The 25,987-nt window shown below is 39.4% G+C and overlaps 1 protein-coding gene across 9 annotated transcripts in view; it reads right to left on the bottom strand.

The window, feature by feature from the left end:
- The window catches only part of st18 (ST18 C2H2C-type zinc finger transcription factor), a 64,505-nt gene that overhangs the window by 14,246 nt on the left and 24,272 nt on the right, over window positions 1–25,987 (bottom strand). For 7 of the 9 annotated variants that reach the window (XM_071361576.1, XM_071361572.1, XM_071361574.1 and 4 more), the window contains 9 exons: window positions 15,974–16,092; window positions 13,170–13,221; window positions 12,199–12,229; window positions 11,562–11,755; window positions 4,142–4,963; window positions 3,010–3,144; window positions 1,495–1,585; window positions 1,317–1,409; window positions 274–560 (listed from right to left, as the gene is read on the bottom strand). In XM_071361576.1, the coding sequence (XP_071217677.1) occupies window positions 274–560; window positions 1,317–1,409; window positions 1,495–1,585; window positions 3,010–3,144; window positions 4,142–4,963; window positions 11,562–11,755; window positions 12,199–12,229; window positions 13,170–13,221; window positions 15,974–16,092 (1,824 nt within the window). Of the gene's footprint in view, window positions 1–273; window positions 561–1,316; window positions 1,410–1,494; window positions 1,586–3,009; window positions 3,145–4,141; window positions 4,964–11,561; window positions 11,756–12,198; window positions 12,230–13,169; window positions 13,222–15,973; window positions 16,093–24,974; window positions 25,099–25,987 lie in introns of those variants that run through there. The other 2 variants (XM_071361580.1, XM_071361578.1) reach the window with 2 other exon arrangements.

Below are 25,987 nucleotides of genomic sequence, written 5' to 3'. Positions count from 1 at the left end.
TGAATAGAAAAGGTCTGTGTTGATAAAAAATATATATATATTAAACAAGCATGAATGTCTTGTTTACAGGAACCTTGTAAGTGTGTTGCATACTCTTAGTTTGGTTGTTGTCTGATCATGTATTTACATAGTGTCCTACTGAGCTGCACATTTGTGGCAGAGGATGAGCAACGCTTGCACATTAAATCCCTTTAATGTGGCTTGACACGCTGTTATGGTACAGCCAATCTCCCTCCGCCCCCCTTTGAATCAAATCAAATGTGCGAAACTCACAGTCAGGGAAGTGTGAAGAAGAGATTTCTTGGTCCTGGTTGGGTGCCATCAGAGGTTGTTTGCCGAAGACCTGTGCATCAAAGCTGGCGTAATCAAAGCGGATCTTGCTGTACTTGTCCATGTCCTTGGTGAGGTTGGCTTGCAAGGCGGTGGTGACAGGATGGTGATGGGCGAACCTGTAGTTGTACTGATTCAACTCCAACTTCTTCATGAGGGGGCCGAGAGGCCTGGTTGGAGAAGAATCCAAGAAGACGAGGTGTTGTTGGATTTGATGAGGAAAGTGGCTACTGTATGTGTCAAATGAAACGCATGTAAGGATCCAGGAAATTGACACATGCACACAAGTGGGCAGGAAAGTGGCTACAGTGTCAAATAAAATGCATAGGATATGATAGACACATGAAGGCACATTAGGCATGGGCTGTGGAAGAGGTGGTGATGATTTTGGACGTAATCTACAATATAGTGTGAATAATATCCATATGAGGTGGCTGTGAAGTAATGGACACAGTGTTGTTTGAATAATATCAATGTCCTCCTCCTGGATGTGGGATCTGATCTGTATTGTAGACGCACACACAGACATGTTACCCAACTAATTAATTTTGTATGGGTTGGCAGTCTGCCTGTGATTTTTCTACAGGGAACAAAGAGTTGTGATGCTCTGTGTCCCTAATAGGGAGAATCTCATGGGACCTTAAACCATTGCTTAAGAACAAGTGATAGTGAGAAACCATGTCTGTGAAGTTTTGATAGGCTATATTCTGTAATTCCTTTTACAATACACTGAATAAATAAACTGGATACGATACTGTAAATGTTAACCAATATACCTCCTGATTTTATATGATATTGCAATTGACACACTTTGTTTTGTATCAAAGGGACTATGCTCTCTCCGAACTTCAATCAATTAGTTTCATAGTATATTTTTCAATGTCTCAATGGTTTACTGTCATCATAATGTAATGTCAAAATGGAAATATTGCAAAATTACAGCTATAACACATATTATAACATACATTCTCCCCTCGTGATTTTACCTGGACAATCGTTCAGGTGCTTGTCTGCATTTGGGGCTCTCCTCTTGAGGTTTGGAGACTTTCACTGCAGCAGCAATGGGGCAGCCTGAGAGACTGGGGGAGGGGGAGGAGATCAAACCCATTGAACCTGTCTATGTACAGTATGTCATGTTTAATGGGTTAGTCCTGCAGGATGTACCTCCGGTGGGTGCTACGGTTGCTGTTTACATGGCCCCTTCCTGTGCACCCGGGAGTAGGACACTTGAGGACGTTTTCATGCATGGCCAGGACTGGAGACAGATAGGAGAGGGACAGTAGGTGAAACAGTAGGCTCAGTAGAAGGAGAGATTTACTATACAATCAGTGGTGACGAATATTCTGCATCAGCGGTGACGAATGTACTGCGTCAGCGGTGACGAATGTACTGCGTCAGCGGTGACGAATGTACTGCGTCAGCGGTGACGAATGTACTGCGTCAGTGGTGACCGAGTTCATGGGGGGATCAAGAGTTAACACAATAACAGAGAACAAAATTATAATACTGGAAAATAATAATGTATCCAGAGTGATCAAGGTAAACTAAAGGCATACAGTCTGCTTGTTCATTTATAGATACATCAATTCAATTCACACGTTCTTTGTACTGACATCAGAGAAAAACCAAGAGCACAGATCCTTAGAAAAGTCATACAATTATGGACACAAGCATATCTAACTAACACTGTTCCCATTATCAGTGCACTGTGTGTTGGTCGCATAATATAAATACCTTAGTGGCAATAAAAATAGAACAAAAAGCACCACATCATCACGCACAGCCTTTTATCCACAATTTGATGGAAACATCTCTGGTGGGGAAAAGCTCATATGATTTCATGCAGATGTTTAAATATTCACATGAAAATCTGTGGCCAATTGGACGGAAACCTAGCTAGAGTTGGAGTTCTACTCTGTGTCCTTGGGAACTTTTCTCTTCTGTACATATTTTCCAATTAGTTTGCAGGAGTTGTCTATTTATTTTTGAATACAGCATTAGCAACCCCTTTGATTTGCAAACATTGCTTCTGGTCTAAGAGCACATGCTTTCATATTGAAAAAAGTTAATTACTTTTTCTGTTCCTTTTGTAACATTACTGTTTAATGTTGGATGCTTGTTATGTTACATTGAAATGACTAAACCACAGCCAATAAAAAACCTTTACAATATTCAGAAATTACAAGAAAACTGTAGGTGACAACAAGTCTCACTTCATGATTCTATAAATGTAGAATGAATGCCCCTCAATCAGTTTCTGGAACCACTTGATAACTTTGAAGGTTTTATTTAAACATCAGTACTTATTTTCAGTAAAAAAGCATCACTTTCTATTCTATACATATGTAGGATCTTAATTTCACCTATATTGTCAGAGAAAAATAATCCTGCAGCAACATGATGTGAACATTTAGTCCATAATCGGTGGTTAGGCCATTAGCTGGCCTAAAGTAGGCTACAGGGAAAGTACAATTCTGTTAATATAACCGTGTGGGTTTTCAGTGAATTTATGTACATCACGAAGCTCATCTCCATTTACAGCTGTGCAGGAAAGTTCTCAGCAACAAAATAGTGATCAAATTAAGATCCTACACCTATATGTACATGTAGATGTAAGTGAAGATACATTGGTTTTGTCCTGACTTTCAAGAATACCTGATGTATGTCTGAGTGACTTACTCTCTGGGGGGACTCTGACTTTGTGGGGACAGCCAGACAGACTCCTGTGGTGGGGGTACAGACCAGTGACATGGCCAGTGCCGTCACAACCAGGGGTAGGACATCTTATATCCTTCTTATCTGGTCGTGGAGAGTCTGGGAGGAGGCAAATAACAGGGGCGCTTAGATTAATACATAGACATTCACACATACATTCATAACAATCTTATGACACCTTCAAGAATGTTGCAGTATCATTCTTAGCATGCTTTGTAACCTTCATTACCCACACAAGCAAAGAGTGCAACAAAGGTAATAGCTTTTGGCAAAATTCTAATGAACTTCAATTTGATATTTCATTAAACTTGTAAATGTTGCTTGCATGAATGTTCCTCGAAACTATTTTAAGTGAGATTCTGAGAAATGCTAAAATGAATCTGTATGTACATAGAAACAAACAGATTAAAGTACAGTATCATGCAAAGAGCCAGACACTTTTCGCAAAATGCTTCTATATTAATCTGTCCTTTTAGTTAAGGCTTCCAGTTCAACACGGGGCATTGACTTCTTAATGCCCATCCATCGAAAGATTACATTTGGGATTACACATTAGGCTGCAGTCATTTGAAGAATCAGTGGAAAACATGAGGGGTACTTTGGGCGGATTTAAGACTTATGGTCATGGTTAAGTATCCAGTTGATTCCTATCAAAATCCAATATTCTGGGTAGTAGCAATTCCATCAGAAGATTTTTTTATTTTAGTCTGGTTATTTATTACTTCAATTGTTGCCAAAATGTGTTTAGTACTTAAGAGGATTTCCCCCTCTGAATATGATTCTTTATTATTTTGACGTTTCGAAGCGCCTCATCATTGAAATCACAAGTGATCTAATTCATACTAGATAAACATGCATAATCATGTCTGCTGCATACTTATTTTATGCCCACTACTCTTCATTAGAATAAGTGCAATATCCACTGTATGTAGTTCTATTGTTCTCAAGTGGCCTTAATAGTACACATACAAAAACAAAGGATGGACTTAAAAAGGTCCTCACTGTCATTACGTTGATAAAAACCGGTTTTAAAATAAAACATCTAGAATCTTGAATTGACAAAGAAATAAGATATTTTCAAATGAAGTATTTGTACCTTTGCATCCATGATAGCTCACCCTGGTGTCCACATCCAGTAGCCGTTGGTGCCTCCTCTCATTGGTCATCTGCTCCAGTAGGAACCTATCCATCTCCCTGTAGGCATTGTGGAGGACCTGCCTCTGCTCTGACTGCAATGCCATGGCCTGCTCCAGGAGGCTCAGGTTCACCCTCCCTCTCTCCCAGTCTCTGTCTCCTCTGTCTCTGTCCCGTTCTCCTCTGTCTCCTCTGTCCATCTCCAGGCTCAGGGGTCTCTCCATCTCCTGCAGGCCCAGGGCCCAGGCCTCCAGCCGAGGAGGACTCTCCACCTCTGGCTCCCCCTCACTGTCCTCCTCACTGGGGGTTGATCGGTAGAGCCGCAGAGGCCCTGTCTGGAAGGGACCTGCTCTGCCCATGTTGTACCCACTAAGGACCGAGTCAGGATCATGGTCTCTCATGTGTAGGTAGTCGTTTCTTCCCAATAGGTATCTTTCTCTGGTGGTGGCTTTGGAGGGGCTGCTGATAGAGCCATTGGAGCCATTCACCCTTGCAGAATGAGACAGGGACAGAGGCTCCCACTTGGCTTCCCAGCTGTCTCCGTATGGGCTTTTACGTGGCGACGAACTGCAAGTCATACTCATTCTGTCCTGACTTTGGTCTTCTTCCTCTTCTTCTTGGTTTTGTTCCGCCACCTCTTCGTCCTCCAGAGTTTCTGAGGCTGCAGCCTCCTGATGGGGAGAGTCAGTCACCACTTCAGACCATCCAAAGGAATCATTGGGTTTTGTTATTGCGTCCTGGCAGCCATTTCTCTTGGGCTCGTTAAGTGTTTCTGAGTATCCATCTTAGAAACAAAATAAAAGCAAAAGAGAACAAAAACTATGTTGTGATGTTTTTTTTCAAGCTTGAAACAATTGTTCATATTAAGGCCATGCTTTCAGAGAACATTTGGTTAGGCAGAGAGAGTAACAATCTTGTACAGTGGGGCAAAAAAGTATTTAGTCAGCCACCAATTGTGCAAGTTCTCCCACTTAAAAAGATGAGAGAGGCCTGTAATTCTCATCATAGGTACACTTCAACTATGACAGACAAAATGAGGGGGGAAAAATCCAGAAAATCACATTGTAGGATTTTTTATGAATTTATTTGCAAATTATGGTGGAAAATAAGTATTTGGTCAATAACAAAAGTTTCTCAATACTTTGTTATATAATCTTTGTTGGTAATGACAGAGGTCAAACGTTTTCTGTAAGTCTTCACAAGGTTTTCACACACTGTTGCTGGTATTTTGGCCCATTCCTCCATGCAGATCTCCTCTAGAGCAGTGATGTTTTGGGGCTGTTGCTGGGCAACACGGACTTTCAACTCCCTCCAAAGATTTTCTATGGGGTTGAGATCTGGAAACTGGCTAGGCCACTCCAGGACCTTGAAATGCTTCTTACGAAGCAACTCCTTCGTTGCCCGGGCGGTGTGTTTGGGATCATTGTCATGCTGAAAGACCCAGTCACGTTTCATCTTCAATGCCCTTGCTGATGGAAGGAGGTTTTCACTCAAAATCTCACGATACATGGCCCCATTCATTCTTTCCTTTACACGGATCAGTCGTCCTGGTCCCTTTGCAGAGAAACAGCCCCAAAGCATGATGTTTCCACCCCCATGCTTCACAGTAGGTATGGTGTTCTTTGGATGCAACTCAGCATTCTTTGTCCTCCAAACACGACGAGTTGAGTTTTTACCAAAAAGTTATATTTTGGTTTCATCTGACCATATGACATTCTCCCAAACTTCTTCTGGATCATCCAAATGCTCTCTAGCAAACTTCAGACGGGCCTGGACATGTACTGGCTTAAGCAGGGGGACACGTCTGGCACTGCAGGATTTGAGTCCCTGGCGGCGTAGTGTGTTACTGATGGTAGGCTTTGTTACTTTGGTCCCAGCTCTCTGCAGGTCATTCACTAGGTCCCCCCGTGTGGTTCTGGGATTTTTGCTCACCGTTCTTGTGATCATTTTGACCCCACGGGGTGAGATCTTGCGTGGAGATTATCAGTGGTCTTGTATGTCTTCCATTTCCTAATAATTGCTCCCACAGTTGATTTCTTCAAACCAAGCTGCTTACCTATTGCAGATTCAGTCTTCCCAGCCTGGTGCAGGTCTACAATTTTGTTTCTGGTGTCCTTTGACAGCTCTTTGGTCTTGGCCATAGTGGAGTTTGGAGTGTGACTGTTTGAAGTTGTGGACAGGTGTCTTTTATACTGATAACAAGTTCAAACAGGTGCCATTAATACAGGTAACAAGTGGAGGACAGAGGAGCCTCTTAAAGAAGAAGTTACAGGTCTGTGAGAGACAGAAATCTTGCTTGTTTGTAGGTGACCAAATACTTATTTTCCACCATAATTTGCAAATAAATTCATAAAAAATCCTACAATTTGATTTTCTGGATTTTTTTCCCTCATTTTGTCTGTCATAGTTGAAGTGTACCTATGATGAAAATGACAGGCCTCTCTCATCTTTTTAAGTGGGAGAACTTGCACAATTGGTGGCTGACTAAATACATTTTTGCCCCACTGTATGTCCCAACTTCAGCTTAGTCATAATGTTTTGTAGAGACATTCAACGTGAATTTTGTGACACTTTTTCCTATCTAGAAAACGCATGTCTTGTCGTTTGAAATTACTGTTAAGAGGATTGGCAAATACAATATGTAATGAAAATAGTAATAGTATGGACAGGACAGCAACTGCAAGATTTCCTGGCAATTCCTCAAGTACATCAGAGATAATACACAAGACACTTGTTTTGGCTAGTTGAACATGAAACCTAAAGATGAAGAACAAGATTGTCTTCCTCTTCTTAGAAATCTCTAATCAGAATACAACAACTTGATGTGGATTTAGACGGACCAGATAATGACAGAGATTTACATGGCTTGTGGCACTGAACATCAGTTTTAAGTAGTTGAGGTGTACGCCAAGCAGGGCTTTATGATTTTAAAGATATTAACTTGTCAATCACACACAACTCATTTAAGAACCCATATTCATATGTAAGCACAAGAACCAAGAAAAAGGAAAACATTTCAGTATTACATTTTTTACAAAAATCCTGGTTTCCCTTTATTCTTCTTTCTTTTTATTACTCTTTTTTCAATAGGTCATTATGCTGAATGCACCTGAGAATTGATTTTTACATTGATTCTTTACTAAAAGCTTTTAAAATAAAGCTTTTCCTCTTTTTATCAGTGGACATTTTTATGGACATATCAAAATGTTTATTATATCCCAGGACTGCGTGTAATGGTCAAATATATTTGACATGACATTTGAATTTCTGGTTTCAAGCATTGTTCAGTTTAAGTGAAACAAACAGAAAAGCTAGGCTCTTAGTTCCCCAAAATGTATGTTAAATGACACTTAATATAGTGACACCCCTGATTATATTAATATTAAGTCATGGTCGATGATTAACAATGGAATGCTATCATCTGGATTGATTCACTAAAATATCTTTTGATCCCCCAAATCACTGAAACTTATTTTCAGTGCTAAAGCTCTTTATTGAGGCCATAAGAGTGTTTACTCTATAAATCATAAGTAGGCTGTACAGTACGGAGTAGATCTATCCTCTTAAGACGTCACAGAGCAAATTAAATGTAAGAGGGGGGGATCCAATAGGTTGATAGATCTGGAGATAATTTAGGATGCAATTCTGTAGGCTATATAATCTAGTAAGTGGATTCCACTGAGGATGATAAAGGCATTATCAAACCGATACTACTAGTCATTATCAGGTCATAGTATACAACTTAATCCCTCAAAATAAAAGCTGCTAAATGCAGGAAGTGTAGCGCTCTGACTGGCGAACCTCTGCCAAAAAAAACGGCTTTTGTTTTGAAGCATATGATTTTGGATTGTGTAAATGTAGGGATGTGATGTATATTCACTACCACAATACAAGGCAGGTGAAGACAGACCAGCAACAGAGGAAGTAGGTGAATGAAATAGACATGGTTAAACTCCTTTTTTGATGCAAAATATGAAGCTGGATTTTTTGAGACATGCAATGACGTGGCTGATTATCTTTTTGTTGCTAGAGACATTTAATTCTAAACAAAGGCATACGAATATCAGCCTGTTCAACAAAGATTAAAAGTCAGTTATGTTTAGTTACAATTAACAGAGCAGACAGAAAATAACTTATTTTTGTACAGATGGATGACACACACATACAGTTGAAGTCAGAAGTTTACATACACCTTAGCCAAATACATTTAAACACAATTTTTCATAATTCCTGACATTTAATCCTAGTAAAGATTCCCTGTTTTAGGTCAGTTAGGATCACCACTTAATTTTAAGAATGTGAAATGTCAGAATAATAGTAGATAAATCTTTCTATTTCAGCTTTTATTTATTTTATCATATTCCAAGTGGGTCAGAAGTTTACATGCACTCAATTAGTATTTAGTAGCATTGCCTTTAAATTGTTTAACTTGGGTCAAACGTTGGGTGAATTTTGGCCCATTCCTCCTGACAGAGCTGGTGTAACTGAGTCCGGTTTGTAGGCCTCCTTGCTCGCACACGCTTTTTCAGTTCTGCCCACAAATGTTCTATAGGATTGAGGTCAGGGCTTTGTGATGGCCACTCCAATACCTTGACTTTGTTGTCCTTAAGCCATTTTGCCACAACTTTGGAAGTATGCTTGGGGTCATTGCCCATTTGGAAGACCCATTTGCTTCCAAGCTTTAACTTCCTGACTGATGTCTTGAGATGTTGCTTCAATATATCCACCAAATTTTCCTCCCTCAGGATGCCATCTATTTTGTGAAGTGCACCAGTCCCTCCTGCAGAAAAGCACCCCCACAACATGATGCTGCCACCCCCATGCTTCACGGTTGGGATGGTGTTCTTCGGCTTGCAAGCCTCCTCCTTTTTCCTCCAAACATAACGATGGTCATTATGGCCAAACAGTTCTATTTTTGTTTCATCAGACCAGAGGACATTTCTCCAGAAAGTACGAACTTTGTCTCCATGTGCAGTTGCAAACCGTAGTCTGGCTTTTTTAATGGCGGTTTTGGAGCAGTGGCTTCTTCCTTGCTGAGCGGCCTTTCAGGTTATGTCAATATAGGACTCGTTTTACTGTGGATTTAGATACTTTTGTACTTTGTTGTTGTTCTGGGATTGATTTGCACTTTTTGCACCAAAGTACGTTCATCTCTAGGAGACAGAACGCATCTTTTTCCTGAGCGGTATGACGGCTGCGTGGTCCCATGGTGTTTATACTTGCGTACTATTGTTTGTACAGATGAACGTGGTACCTTCAGGCGTTTGGAAATTGCTCCCAAGGATGAACCAGACTTATGGAGGTCTACAATTTTTTTTCTGAGGTATTGGCTGATTTCTTTTGATTTTCCCATGATGTCAAGTAAAGAGGCACTGAGTTTGAAGGTAGGCCTTGAAATACATCCACGGGTACACCTCCAATTGACTCAAATTATGTCAATTAGCCTATCAGAAGCTTCTAAAGCCATGATATCCTTTTCTGGAATTTTCCAAACTGTTTAAAGGCACAGTCAACTTAATGTATGTAAACTTCTGACCCACTGGAATTGTGATACAGTGAATTATAAGTGAAATAATCTGTATGTAAACAATTGTTGTCAAAATTACTTGTGTCATGCACAAAGTAGATGTCCTAACCGACCTGCCAAAACTATAGTTTGTTAAAAATACATTTGGGGAGTGGTTGAAAAACGAGTTTTAATGACTCCAACCTAAGTGTATGTAAACTTCCGACTTCAACTGTACATACACAGTGAGAAGTGCAGTGGAAAAGAGACCGCATGGGAGAGAAAAACATGGATCCCTCCTGTGGTTTGTGTATTGGAACAGGTGAACAGTTTGTACTCCAGAATAGCCATTACAGGCGCTCTGCAGTGTGGTTGGAGCTTGGCTGGAGTTGAACGCAGTGCGGCTCGACCAAATTAGCGGCTTATTTTTCCCTCTTGTTTTAAAATGCAGATATGAACAGTATCCCGCTGTTACATTCTTATTGCTTTTTCTATCCACTTTAACTGTCATCGACATTTCACATAAAATATCCCCAGACCTGATTGTGACAAAAATATATTTACAAATGTATGTAAGCTTATGTTAATCACACAATGTTCAGTCATTGCTTTGTGTTGCCTGCCTTTTGATACATGTTCACTGTATTGTATAGGGCTTGCTGTTTGCAGGTGCCTTCTTTTGATAAAAAAGATCAACTTTTCTTGATTAAAAGGTTATAATACAGTACAAGTAGGTAGTGGTGACTGAATACAGACACATAAAAGCTCTGCTTGAAACACAAACAGACCATGAGAGGGAGGTATATGAACAAAGAAAGATATCAAAGGGAAAAAAACAGATAGCGAAGCTAGTGCAGAAAGGGTTATGATAATTGTAATGTTATATGAACCCCAGAAACAAATACATTCCATTTTCAATTAATCCGCACAATTCATTGAGCTACTCTCTTGGTCCATTTAACTACCCACATGTGTACTATAATGAGCTGTAGACATTATGCCTAATTATGTATATTTGGACTGTGTTAGAGGGCCTAACAAAAGCTTTCGAAGGGGACAATTACGTTTGTTGCTTAGTTACATCGTTAAAACTATACCAAATAAGTGCAGATTATAGTGGGTGAGAATGCACATGTAAAGCATGGGTATTGTTGCCAAAATGCTCAAAATTCAATTCATTTGGAAATAGAAATGTTTTGCTTTGGGGGGGGGGGGGGGGGGGGTTCAATGAAATAAACAAACATTTCCTTATGTCATTGTTGAGTACGCACCTTGGTCTTAGTATCTTTCGACAAATAATCACTAATTTATTCTATTGTATCAGTGACATTGGCTTTATAAGAAGATGGTTAAGCAATAGCATACTTCAGAAGGGAACCTGGTTCTGTTTAAGATGCAACATTAGCTTGTGTTAATAATCAATAAATCGTGTGTATATTCTAAACTCAACTCACTTTACTAAACAAACATCAACAGATGACATTCTAATTAGAATGGCCTAAAGCAGACATGATCATTATTCAATTCTCTGTGTTTTCAACCCATTTTTGAATGGCTTTTCAGAAAAACCAAACACAGACAAAAAGAAAAGGATGAGTCTGAAATCTGGCCTCATCAAAAATAGGGGGAAAAGCCATGCCAAAAATATCATGGCAGATAAGCTGTCAAAAGTAGGACTGAGGACGTGAGACAGACACAACTAATGTGAACCCAGCAGTCTCGTCTTTCACTTCCAATACACAATGACTATGGGGTCTGGCTGATGGCGAGCAGACAGGCAATAGAGAAGGAGGGAAATATGAATGCAACAGATGGGATTTTAAAATTCAGCGTCAATTGTTCATCAAAACAGACAAACAACAGGACATCTGTCTACCTGCTGGAGTGTCAATGTTCCTCAGCTCTTCTTTGTCCTGTGGCGGTGCCAGGTCCTCGTTCTCCTCCTCACAGCACGCCTCACTGGGGCTGTAGTGGCGGGGCCTCATCAGGAGAGACTTTCTCTTGTTGACGGGGGCGCCCTGCACCCCTTCCTGGGCGAGCCTCTTCCTAGCAGCCATAGACCCATATGTGCTGTTGTGGGGAGATGAATGAATAAAAAGAGCAACAGGGTCAACAAAAGGTCATAGCCGTTACTGGGGTTCATCTGAAAACTTTGAACTGAAAGTGAACGTAAAATGTAACATTGTCAGTTTATTCCCCAACTGTATTTCAGGATTCAGAAAGTAAAAACAAGTGTTTTTTTGTAACTAGAGTGAAAAAAGGTCAACATAAGGTTGAATACACTGTATATGGTTGAGATGATTAATACAAATTAAGTACCTAGAAGCGCAGTGAAGAGCTACAGGGCCAAATTCAATTATAACCGGTATTATCAAGATAAGAGAATGGCCAGCATACCACATCTACGAACAAAGGATGCCTATTTCATTCTGTATGCAAGGGCATAGAAACCTGGGGTGTATTAGAGGTTACCTGTAAGTGTTTATTTTCACAAAGAGGTCGTGAACTCTTACCTTGGAGCCTGGGTGATGCAGTCAGCTGGAACTGTAAACAGAAACAGAAGTACGTCAGGTAAATAGTAATGTTTACATTTCCACTGTGGAGTGACTACGCATCTGGCTACTGGGGAAACACAATCCCGATCAAAGCTACCGATCTACTGTACTAGCTCCATGTTTTTGATAAGCAGTTGTGAATGAATACACTGTGGGCCGACTACACTCATGGTAGTGGGGTGTTCCCCTAGTATGATTTTGGATTGTACTCTATCAAATGTTCTATGAAAAGATTACTTTTACAGCTACTTATCAAAATAGATTTTTTGCAACCTTTTATAATGAACTATTTTACTTCAACAAAAGCCTTCTGATATGATTAAAATCATAGTCAAGATACCCTTTATATAGATTTTTTTTTTTTTTGTAATATCCACAACCCCAATCTGCTCTCCTCTTTCTGAGATCTGCTGTAGCTCATCCTCCTGACAGCTTTGACAACATGATCTGAAAAGGCAAATCGATTTTCCCTGAGGGCCATGCACCACAGATGCAAATCTCATTCTCATTCAAGTCCACCGTATTCCCATGAAGCACAAACCCATAATAAAGCTTCCATGAATTTCCCAGACATAGTAATGGCTCTGGTGCCACCAGCCAGACCTTAGAGGCTTGGAACACTAGCATAATGGCATCCCCCTGTCTAGGGGTTTTCAATCACACTATATATATTCACTCCTTAACGAATTTGAGCCACAGTTCCAATTTGATGAAGTAATTCCCCATCTGAATAAAATAATGGCAATGCAGTGCTCTTCAAATTGGTAAGATAATTTGTAAAACTGACAGTTGTAAAGTTGGATTGTTGAACTGATTCCTCCCTAGACCTCATAGATGTATAAGTGGAATGTGCGTGAATTGCTGAAGTGCTCAGTTACTGCTATTGATGGGCTTGCTTGAACATGGTAAGAGTTGTCAACGCTGCTCACCTTTACCACCGTTGCATGTTTGGAGTGTGTTTTCCTCTCCTTCTGAATCCATCTGTTGATAAAGAACACACAATGTATTCTTTAGCATGTAACACTGATTTCTAACAAAATACAGATTCTGTTAATATTGACAACTGGGACTGGAATAATGATGTTAACATTTGCTCAGCAGATGCTGTATCCATCCAATTTGAGGGTTCTTGACGTTAGTGGTTGAAGTTTATTTGAAGTAACTTTGAACCTTCCTATCAACATTACCCTATATTTCTCAGAACATTTATGTATTTACGTGTTGATTATCTGCGGCATTTAATGAGTGTAGTCATGAAAACGCATGTAAAAGCAAAACACCAACCGAAGGTGAAGTTAATAAAACAAAATAAACTTTGGAGGTGGAAAAAACATCATAATGCAAAATAATGACATTAAAGTGCAGGTGGTGGTACACAGACAGACAGCAGTGTGTTTAGACCAAAATAGTTGTTCAAATCCATCCACTCTCCCTCGCCACCATTTCTCATGTGGATCCCAAATAAAACCTATTAAAGGTAATTATTCTGGGCTGATGGCAGTGTATAGTGGTCACAGGCCAGTGAAATTTGTGAGTCACAGGATAGATACGCTGTTACTTTTCCTGGTAATGGGAAACATGACTCCTCTCTCTGGTTTGCTGTTGTGATTGAAGGCACTGACCTGTCATACATTTATAATAGGGGAGCAGGTGTGGCAGTGATGGACCTTAATTTACTTTAATAAACCTTTTATGTGCCACACTCTTCAATGCCACGCCGGGCCCTCGGAGGACCTGCTCATAATAGGTTCATTACTTTTGATTACTAGGGGCCCTATTGAGACAAACAACTACCCAAACACTATAGATTACATTCTGTAAAAACTCATTTACCTCATTAGTTCATTACAATTTTTCCATCATCGTATGAACAGACAAACAAACAGACAAGAGATATATAAATTCATACAAAATGAGTGAGTAACTTGATTTTATTAAACAAGATTTGTATAGATAGTGTATGTGTTAAATGTCTACAATAATACAAATTAATTTCAAATTCAGATAGTGTAATTTCACAGATTGACTAATATTTTCACATTAGGCACTTCTGTGTTATTGAGAGGCAACACTCACATTATGCAAATCTACTTGTTTTAAACACTTTTTAAATATTTCATAACATAACCTCTGATTTAATGCCTTATTAATGCTCTGTACATGAACCATTTAAATTCCTCTATCTTACAAGTAAAGCCAGAATATCATGTATTTTGAAAATACTTATTTGAATATATTGAAAATACTATATTGAATATAATAATGCTTCTATCTTCGTAAGATACCTGATGAACTTGGTTTTGACCCTGAGGAGTATACATTTGACTGAAATTTTGTCAGTTCATGCTTTTTCAACTGCGCTCAATATGTTTGTTAGAACGTTCAATAGAACGTTCATACTGTATTCCTTCAAAGGCCTGTATCTAGTCTTTCTAGGGAGTTTTTCCTAGCCACCGTGCTTCTACACCTGCATTGCTTGCTGTTTGGGGTTTTAGGCTGAGTTTCTGTACAGCCCTTTGTGACATCAGCTGATGTAAATAAATGTGATTGATTGTCATCTGAGGGGAGATGGAAAAACAGCTCAAACTTTTTGTGTTCAAGTATGATATGTTCTGGTTTGTGAGCAGCACAGAGGTTCTGAGAGGGTATAGAGCATGTGCTTTTGACACCCATTCGACAAAAGCTATTGTTGGTCCTTCACAAACTCAAAGCTGTATCTAATTCTGCAGAGGATGAATCAGAAGTAATCGAGCAACGTGGAAATCTCCTATAGATGTTTACGAGTAAGAGAAGTAGACATGCAGAGAACACATGACGTTCAATGAATATATTTACACAGGCAGAACAAATACTGTAGATACAGTACATGCTATTCAAATAAGGCTTTGTTTGTATTAAATATTTACTACACTCTCAGGCGGGGATTTGTTTGTGTTATATATTCCTGACACTGCACAAAACTATAACACATACACATGATAGATCTTTGGTGGTCATTGGTCAGTACAAAATGTTTTCCCATTTCTTTACGGTGGACATTATGGTCATACTATTTTTATCCAAGGCTGTCTGGACATTGTCATGGTTTCAGCCAGCCATTTTGGACTTAGGAACGGCTTTCAAAAGTAGAACACTGGGGCTACGATTACACAGGCAGCCCAATTCTGATATTTTTTCCACTAATTGGTCATTTGACCAATCACATCAGATCTTTTTCATAGCTGATCTGATTGGTCAAAAGACCAATTAGTGAAAAAAAGATCAGAATTGGGCTGCTTGTCTAAATGCAGCCTGGGAGGCATGGTCACATTCAACGTACAGTAGGCTACAATACAAGTGCTGTGGTATAAAAATAAAGCAGCAGACTCAACAAAGTTAGCTACATATCGAATATACAAAATCTGCAAACACCCACATCCCTGCATATGTAAAACAATATCTGTGTCTCATATTTTGCAGGGCTCAAAAGAGCATTGACACGACACTGCTAAACATGCTGCTTATCCAGAACATCATGGCTACCACTTCCATTAGCCATACAAATACATGACTATATCCGTTCACAGATAAAGTGAATTGGTAAAATATACTCTTTTTTTTTTCAGGACAATGAACTTGGCTTTATTTCAACCTTATTGTAGAGGGCATCAACTAGCTCCATGCTCTTTCATCCAAATGTATAGTACCCAAACCCATCACTGGAAAATAGATCATCAAATTATATTAAGCCTACCTTTACTTGCAGTTTTCTTGGAAATATATACGACGTGCTGCAAGGTCCACGCAGTCCACCGTGGTCGATTTGTGCACAATTCTTGACTTTTTTCAGGATGTGAGCATGAAATTCATTCTCTGTAACAAAAAAATAAAAATATACCTTTAATAAAAATAGATATAGGCCTACAAATCAAATGTGGAGTGGAAAGAAACTAACTTTTTACTAATTCTCAATTTCCAAGTTTTCCATCTAAATTGTAGTATACTGTAGGTTGGTTAACTAATTAATCATATTGATAATATTGTCCTCAATGCTAAAGGTGCTGGTGGTGACAGACATTGTTGGTGAACGTGCAGTCAGTCAGAGATATTGACGGGCAGGAAACAAGATAATACCTCACATGGTTGAATAAGGACCAAGATGCAAATTGATTGCTTGACAGAGATCAAATTGCTCACAGTCTAATTAACACAAAACATCCAAGAGGGAAAACAAGGACAAACACAATGAGTACATTAAGCCTCTTCACTTCACAGATCTTATTACAGGAATTATTTATTTCTGTTAGCTTTGGGGGGAAAAAAGAAAAAGAAAAAAACATCTTAATTACAGCACTCAGAGCATTTCCCCTCTGCAAACCAAAAGGGGGGGACTCGGAATCATTAGCATAAGAAAAAGAAAAAAGAGACTCACTACTATTTAAGGAAGGCTGGTGGGTTTGTCATCTGCTGAATCATTTTCCTGCCCCCCAACACAAATAGACAAATAACGTCTTGCTCTCTGAGGACTATTTGCCCATGTATAGAACAGATTTCTCTGGGGATACTGAGCAGAGTTGCCTAATGCCTGATGCGCAGGGTTTCTATGTGATTCTCTATGTGCTAATCTGGCTGCTTTGCATGCTGTCCTTGGGACCAGCCCATTCCCCACCCTATTCCATCTGCTACCTTTCCCACCACAGAGGATAGGAGAGAATGGGCTGTGACTGACTGAGACTGGGAGAGGAGAAGGCTTCCCAGTCCAACAGTCATGAATAACCATGGCCTCACACACCGTTTGGAGAGGGGTTGAATGGGGACTGCTTATACGTTGGATCTGTTACTTTGGATCCAACTGTGGTTTTCCCTGCTCTAATTCAAAATATAAATGCAATCAAGCATATTATTGTTCATAATTATTGTTCATCATACCCATACAAACTACAAGTGGTTAAATATACAAGTATGAGGTTATTTGTGTTGTTGGAAATCAACTATTGACAAGGTCATGCAGTTTTGTATATTGCTGAAACTGAAGCTACCTGCTACTGTTTAAAACAAACAACTACTACTACAGGTGTAGGAGCTTTCTTTTTTAAGTTTCTATTTAACATTTATTTAACCTTTATTTAACTAGGCAAATCAGTTAAGAACAAATTCTTATTTACAATGACAGCCTACCCCGGCCAAACTCTAACCCGGACGATGCTGGGCCAATTGTGCGGCGCCCTATGGGACTCCCAATCACGTCAGGTTGTGATACAGCCTGGAATCGAACCAGTAGTGTAGTGCCTCAAGCACTGAGATGCAGTGCCTTAGACCGCTGCACCACTCGGGAGCCCCTTTTTTGAACACCCTGCACAGCAGGAAATGCAAACGTGTAGTGTATTCACAGTTTAAAAAGGCTTCTAAAGACTTGATTTGCCCTCACAAAAAAATGGACCAACCCCTACAGAAATTTCCATTAATTATAATCCACACAATAATTCACATTTCCTGTTGCTGCAGGATTATTTTCCTGCTGTGAGAAACTGGTCAAATGAAGATCCTACATCTGTGCAACTATGACAACTAATACTGTGGCTGATTCCTAAGCCAAACGGTACTTGTATGTCACCATCAATACAAGTGGTGCTGTTACAATTTTTACCCATCCCAACAACTACTGTAAAGCTACTGCTCCAACTAATAGTGATATTCATTAGTATAATAATAATCATCATTAACCTTGAGTCATTCAAATGTCCCCTTGTTCCCAGCTTAACCCTGCACTTGGGACACCCTCATGTAATTAACAGACACTATAGTGATAAAGTAAAACTGAGTCAATGGTACAAGTGGTACTTAATTTAGAAAACAATAAAACCTTACAGTTGGGTAAGTAAAAGTGCGAAGACCATAAACATGAATTACTTTGCTTACATTTCCTTTAGATTGGGGCAGATGCAAGATGATAGCTAGGCAAATGAGAATAACACCAAATAAGGTTTTAAAATGTCAGCTCCCGCATACTCCCCCAACCAACTGCTATGATTAGATTACACTTTTAACATAATTACTGTCTAAAGCTGTGTGGAAACAATGCATGCAGACAGAAGGGCTCTATCTGAACTGATACCATCCATTCTCTTCTCACTGAGCCTTTTCTCTTAACCTTTCTTCAGCAGTATCATTTTGAATTATGGGGATGGGTAGATGCTCTATGCAAGGTCACTGTCTGTTCAGTACCCGCTCCCTCCCCTCCTCCTTTGTTTTTGTTTCCTCTTCCAGAGGCAGACTATACGAATGAAGGGTTAAAACTGGAATGAATTTAATTATGGAATGAATGGAATTATAATGCGCCCGCAGCAAGTTTTCCTCCTTATTTATTAAAGCAGCTGATGGGCCAGGTTTGATGAGCCACTTCTGGCATAATTGAGTCATCACACAAAGAGGGTTCCTCGCATTCAGAGAGGTTTTATCAGCAGCAAACAGACCTGATTACTGGCAATTACACTCTGATCTAGAAGAAGGAGAAAAAAGGAGGGTAAATGTGCGGGGTAACTTCTGTGTTTATAGTTTACCCCGGGAATAATTTCCAGATTAATTTGACATGCTAAGTGTTTTCTGTTTCTGCATAATAAAGTGCAAACAGCAAACGATAGATAGTACGATTTACTTTCATATTTCCTTGTAATGAATGTCTAAGTGTATACGGTAAACTGATCATATTTGTATATGTAAAATAGGACCGGTTGGGTTTTTGTTATCCTCCACCGTGCTTAGAATCAGCAATACGTAGTGTTTTTAAACAAAAAAGGTGCGCTTTACAATAACGCTGGTTGCTTGTGTGCAGACAGTGATTCCTTGTCAGTGGAGAGCCAAACTGAAATAGTATATGATGATAAGGAACACAACTGATTTCACCACCTTTCATTGAAATGCTAATTCATTCATAGCGTAAGAGACGATTTTGATAAACAAGTTTTTGAAAAAATTATTTTCATTTGCGGTGCTGCGACCAAGCAGCCATCAGATGCCCTCTGTTTAAAAAGCTAGCAGCTGGACATTAGAATAATAGCTAAGAAACGTTTTAGGAGGGGGAGGGTGAAAGCGAGAAAGGGGGGGGGCTCTGATTTTCCTATTCATATCAAAGCCGGCGCTTAAAATGATGGTGATTCTTTTTTTATACAAATGCATTTTATAAACTCTTGAAAATAATAATAGGGTAATGTTCCTATAAAAGTAATATATTTAATATTCCTTAAATATAAACAAATGGGTCCCAAGATTTTCAGTTATTGTTGACTTTCTTATGATGCAGAATTAATAAAGATATTATTGAACTAATAGTTTGACCTCTCAAGCAACACCTCTGTGAGCTCCAATTGTACTGAAAATAGTCTTAAGGGCTATACAAGTTTAAAGTATCATACAATGTAGTTTTCTCTTTGTAACGCTCCAAACTCATCCCATCAAAAATCTCACAGTATACCTCTTCCAGTGAAAGATTGTATATTCAGTACCATGAGAAGATGATAGAATGGTGCTAAATACAGTGGAACCAACTGTGGACAGTGACAGCAAATAGGCTCAAGAGACTAACACAAGCTAAGCCAGGTAAGGTATGGAGGTAACCATACCGGACTTGCCCAATTCCACGCTATTTCTATACTGATAATATAAGTTCAAAGAGAGAGTGAGAAGGAGAGAAAACATAAACAATCGCCAAAGTGTAGAACACCAATCCATTCACATAAATACAGTAAAAGGGAAACAGAATATCATCTGATCAGTGGGCACTTTTTATACACCAAAATCCTCATAGAGGGGCGCTTCCGGACTTCCAGAAACAACTGTGATTTCAGACATAACCGTCTCCAATGCAGCCATCCTGGCCGCCAAGCAAAGTGTTTGTCTCATGCCAAATGAGTACTTTTATACGGGGCTCTACAAACTGGCTTCTGTCTTATCACTTCCCCAAGACTGAGAAGCTTCAATAAAGAGAACGAGGCTCCACAGAATTCTTAACAGACAATTAGGAGCCTGGCTGGCCAGCCACTATCGCTTCAATGATTTGTTATGATGGCATAACTACAGGGGAAACTTGTTATTGGAGCCAGTTAGCAAAGCACCCCATAAAAGAGTCAGACGGTGACACCTGCGCTGAGGTGATTTAAAAATCTTGTAATCGCTTTCCAAAGTCATCCCAAAGCCTTCCCTTCTAAATTGAGTTAATCTGGACCAGGTCCACAGTCACAGTGGCACAAAGTCCAGATTGGTTCTTCTTCTTGTTCCGCCATCAGAGAGACATTTTTTTCACTAAATTTGGGGCACTTTTATAGTTCTATTATTCTATGAAAGATGGATTTTTAGATGAATTGCAATTAATTATCAAATATCAATCTCAATCAGAACAGAAATGTTGAATATTCAAAAACAGCATATTGCTTTGTTTTAAGGAATGGTTTGCTACCATGCAATCTATAACTACCAAGACTAATAATAACCCAAAGGAAATTAAACCTATATCACAGGATTGCAGCTTCTACACAATCAATTAACACCTACAGTGCCTTCAGAAAGTATTCATACCCCTTAACTTATTACACATTTTGTTGTGTTACCGCCTGAATTCAAAATTGATTACATTTGTTTCTCTCATCCAGATTCAAACAATACCCCATAATGAAAAAGTGAAAACATGTTAATTGAAATGTTAGCTAATTTATTGAAAATGAAACACAGAAATATTGCATTTACATAAGTATTCACACCCCTGAGTCAAAACATGTTAGAATCACCTTTGACCGTGATTACAGATATGAGTCTTTCTGGGTAAGTCTGTAAGCCCTTTGCACACCTGGATTGTACAATATTTGCAATATATTTTTTAATTCTTCAAGCTCTGTCATAGATTTTCAAGCTGATTTAAGTCAAAACCTTAACTAGGCAACTCATGAGCATTCAATGTTGTCTTGGTAAGAAATTTGGCCTTGTGTTTAAGGTTATTGTTTTGCTGAAAGCTAAATTTGTCTCCCAAGACTGAACCAGGTTTTCCTCTAGGATTTTGCCTGTGCTTAGCTCTATTCCGTTTTTTTTTTTTATAAAATAAAAAACTCTAGTCCTTGCCGATGGCAGGTATACCCATAACATGATGCAGCCACCACAATGCTTGAAAATGTGTTGCCCCAAACATAACGCTTTGTTTTCAGGACATAAAGTTAATTTATTTGCCACATTTTTTGCAGTTTTACTTTAGTGCCTTACTGCAAACAGGATGCATGCTTTCGAAAAAAAAAAATTTTTTTTTTTTTAATTGAACCTTTATTTAACTAGGCAAGTCAGTTAAGAACAAATTATTATTTACAATGACGGCCTACCGGGGAACAGTGGGTTAACTGCCTTGTCCAGGGGCAGAACGTAAGATTTTTACCTTGTCAGCTCGGGGATACAATCCAGCAACCTTTCGGCCCAATGCTCTAACCACTCGGCTACCTGCCGTCCCAGAATATTTTTTATTCTGAACAGGCTTCCTTCTTTTCACTCTGTAATTTAGGTTAGTATTGTGGAGTAACTACAATGTTGATCCATCCTCAGTTTTGTCCTATCACAGCCATTAAACTCTGTAACTGTTTTAAAGTCACCATTGGCCTCATTGTGAAATCCCTGAGAGTTTTCCTTCCTCTCCAGCAACTGAGGTAGGAAGGACGCCTGTAGCTTTGTAATAACTGGGTGGATACACCATCCAAAGTGTAATTAATAACCTCGCCATGCTCAAAGGGATATTAAATGTCTGCTTTTTTATTTGTACCCATCTACCAATCGGTGCCCTTCTTCGCGAGGCTTTGGAAAACCTCCCTGGTCTTTGTGGATGAATCTGTGTTTGAAATTGACTGCTCAACTGAGGGACCTTACAGATAATTGTATGTGTGGGGTACAGAGATGAGCTAGTCATTATAACTTATGTGACTTGTTAAGCACATGTTTACTCCTAAACTTATTTAGGCTAGCCATAACAAAGTGGTTGAATACTTATTGACTCAAGACATTTCAGCTTTAATTTTTTATTCATTTGTAAAAAATGTCCAAAAACAGAGTTCCACTTTGAAATTATGGGGGGAAAGTCAAATGGTGTGAATACTGTATGCTACATTAGTTTGCACCTTTCAAATCATTATTGAACATAAGTTTTTCAAAACACTAACAAGGACTAATTAATTGACAGGTGTTTGGGGGAAAAGAAGTTCCAGCCCGGGTGTCTGTCATCACTACAGAGTAATCCTGGCCATTGTTTTTTTCCAAGGAGACCCTTTTCATGCAGGAGGAGGGTTGCCTGAATGCTACCAGGTGGTCGGTAATTTGGAGAAACGTAGTAACCGTTCGAGCTAATCCTGTGCCACAAAAGGCAGGTCTCGCGTGCCCAGAGGCCTCCGGGTGGGAAAAGTTTACCTAGAAAAAACACACACAGTACACACACAGTACACACACAGACACACACAGACACACACAGTGTGTCTGAAAGGAGCCAGGCAGCGCTGAAGCATTGATTCCTAATCAGATTGCACTGAAGTGAACAGCTCGCATGGCAGCTGTAGTTTTCCCAGGGTTAATTACCTTTCACTGCTCTCTAAACAAGTCAGCTGTTCCTGTCATTAAACAACTCCACTCCATCTCTGCTCCTCTGTCCTGTCCTCCAAACACACACACGTTAAGTGTGCATGTACATGCAAATGCACGCAAACATGCGCACGCACATACAAACACACAAACTATTCCCGTCTTCTCATCCTCCACAGCCACACACATCCAAACATTCACAGTACATGGAGCTCATAGAGAGCAAACTTGGAAAAAGGGAAATTATTCCAATAACCACTTGGTCACTTTACTAATGAAGAGGTGGAGTCAACGGCTGTTAAAATAGAGGCCATTATCCTTTACTTTCAGCTACAAACATTTATTTCTGTTTATGCAGATGGGACGCTGAATTCCCAATACTATCCACTCGCCCTGTCAAAGGGGGATAATACCAATCTGTCAAGGTCTCATGTTGTTAACTGGCTCCCAATCTTACTAATTGAGTATATAAAAGGAAGTAAATTATCCAAATAAACACACACACACACACACAGGTGGACAGGCGCTTGCACACGAGCATGCACACGCACACAGAAAGAGTTCAGCTGTGCTGTCATAAATTCAGAAAAATCTCCCAGCTCTCTGAGCTCCATGGCTCAGGACGTTGGGGGAGTTTTAAGTGATTTCACTGTGTGGCAAAATCCCCTGGCCACCTGGATTACAAACTCTAGTCCTTTAACTCATGCCAGTATAAATCCGTGTTAACTGGGATTTACCTCTGGCATATGAATTCTCAGTCTGCGTAAGATTTGTTTGGAATGAGTTGTACATAAGTATTTTATGCCTTATAGAGATGCCTTTTTTCAAAAAATAAAAAATTCACCATCAGGCAAGAAAATTGTTATAAAAGTGTTGTAATTTACTTATTCTAAATGTGAAAAGAAAATAAGTTTTCATTGACCATTTTATCAACATTATTCCAAACCAGGAAAAAGAGTGAAATAATACAAAACCTCTGTGCAGTTAAATGCCTGAAACCATGGCAATGCAGGTTGTAGTCCTACATGTGTCAAAAAGTTAGTAATGTGTACTCTTAGCCAGGCTGTTGCTAACATTGATCATGCTTAATATCATGGTGGTTATCGAAGTGATTGTGATATATATAACACACATGGCAGGAGCAGCCCTAGAGGATCTGAATGAAGCATTATGCAAAATCTATACAATCTCCTCTAACACACACATTCTTCCGGGATAGCCGAGTTAAACCCTGACTATAGTATTTTGTACTTAAAGGTTAGCAGGACTGTTTTGTGAGTTTGAACCGGGCTTGCCAGATCAGCAGATGGTCTGTGATTATGATTATACGCATCAATAAAATGTAAATTTGACTTAACTCTAGGGTTTAATAAAAAATATGGACTTTAACCCACTATGCAGTCTGCCGGTCGTGCATGTTATTTTGATACAATATAAATGATATAGGATACATAATATACTTATATGTAAAACAACCAGCTTAAACCTGTTGAGAGTACCTGCAAGCATAGGACAAGTACAAGGCAGTGACAGGTCTAAATGTCAAATTCAGGAGTATGGTTATACATACAAAAAAACATCTACATATTGAATTCTCACGCGCAATAACAAAATGTCTAAGCCAGAAATTAATTTAAGTCAGAAAAAAAAACTATTATGGACACGAATTGAATGCACGAACCAGATATGTCAATATGAAACTACCGTCCTGTAATGGAAAATAGAAGCTAACGCACAAGTAACTTAAAAAACATACATTGATAATATTTTCTGAGTAGAGCTGTAATTAGAGCTGGTAAAAGACAAAACTACAGTACTTCCATAAAGAAGACATCAGACGTAAGTTCAGGGGGAAAAGAAAAGAGAGGGTTGCTAGCGAGTAAAGTTACAGTTAGGAATCAAGCAAGAGGAAACAGCTGGGTCTTGTCTTCTGTCACATTAGCCAACATGTCTGGAAGTGACAGTCTCCTTAGGCACTGCGCTAACCTTTCATGAATCTATTTATCTGTCGAGAGCACTATTTACTCTGAGACTGAAAGCTCTGCATTCACTAAACAGGCACAGATACACTCACTCACTCACTCACTCACTCGCACTCTCATACGTAGACACAGAGACATTAACATTTCCGACAGGGCAGAATTGTTAGCCTGACTTACCATGCCCCTGTTAGCCTTTGTTTTGCCTTTCATAGTAACATCAAGGAGGTGATGGTGTAGAAGGAAATCGAGGTGGGGTGGGTGGGTAGCCAGGCTAGTCCAGTGTGTCACTGCCGCGAGGTTTGTGTGTGTGTGTGTGTGTGTGTGTGCGAGGACACTGTAATATTCAACGGAGCCACTAAGCTTTTTTTGTAGCCTTTGTGTCATTCACTAAACGACCAATCTCATTAGCTAGCGGGCTACAATGGGCTGAATTATTTTCTGTGTAAATATACCACATGGTGACCCTCAAGGTAAGAACTCTGAAGGTCATTTTAAATCACATAAAAGATGGAATCCCCCTTAAAAATCTATACCAAAAGAATGAATAGATTGCCCCTAAAATAGGCTTGAAAAATGGTAGATATTCAGTGTGAGGTTTGATGTTGACAGTTCATGGCTTTATGTATTTAGAACACGTGATTATATTTATACATTTATAAGTTAGTGTATGCATGTATGCATGTATGTAACTATAGATCTGTGTATGTATCTACGTAATAATAATTTGGGGGATGCTTATATTACAAGTGCGCATTATACACGTGTGAAATTTAAATTCATTTTTTGCAACTCCCTCTGAGGCACCCTCGGAGATTGGGGTCATGGCCAGGGTCAGCCATTAACAATACCGACCCTGGAACAAATACGGTTAAGTGCCTTGCTCAAGTGCACATCGGCTTATTTTTCCCCCGTCAGCTCTGGGATTCGGACTAGAGACCTTTTGGTACTGGCCCAACGCTCAAACCGCTAGGCTACCTGCCACATATGTAGCTATGTATTTACAGTATGTATGTATGTATGTATGTATGTACAGTGTATATGTATGTATGTACATACAGTATCTATGTATGTATCTCAGGTACCAGTCAAATGCCACACGTGGAATCAAAAGTGTTAAATCAAAATAGATTTGAGATTCTTCAAATTAGCCACCTTTGTCTTGATGACAGCTTTGCACACTCTTGGCATTC

This window comes from Salvelinus alpinus, chromosome 23 (genome assembly GCF_045679555.1).
Source record: "Salvelinus alpinus chromosome 23, SLU_Salpinus.1, whole genome shotgun sequence".
Lineage (NCBI taxonomy): Eukaryota > Metazoa > Chordata > Actinopteri > Salmoniformes > Salmonidae > Salvelinus > Salvelinus alpinus.
The sequence above is the reverse complement of the archived record's forward strand: the minus strand, read 5'-3'. Positions and strand labels throughout refer to the sequence as shown.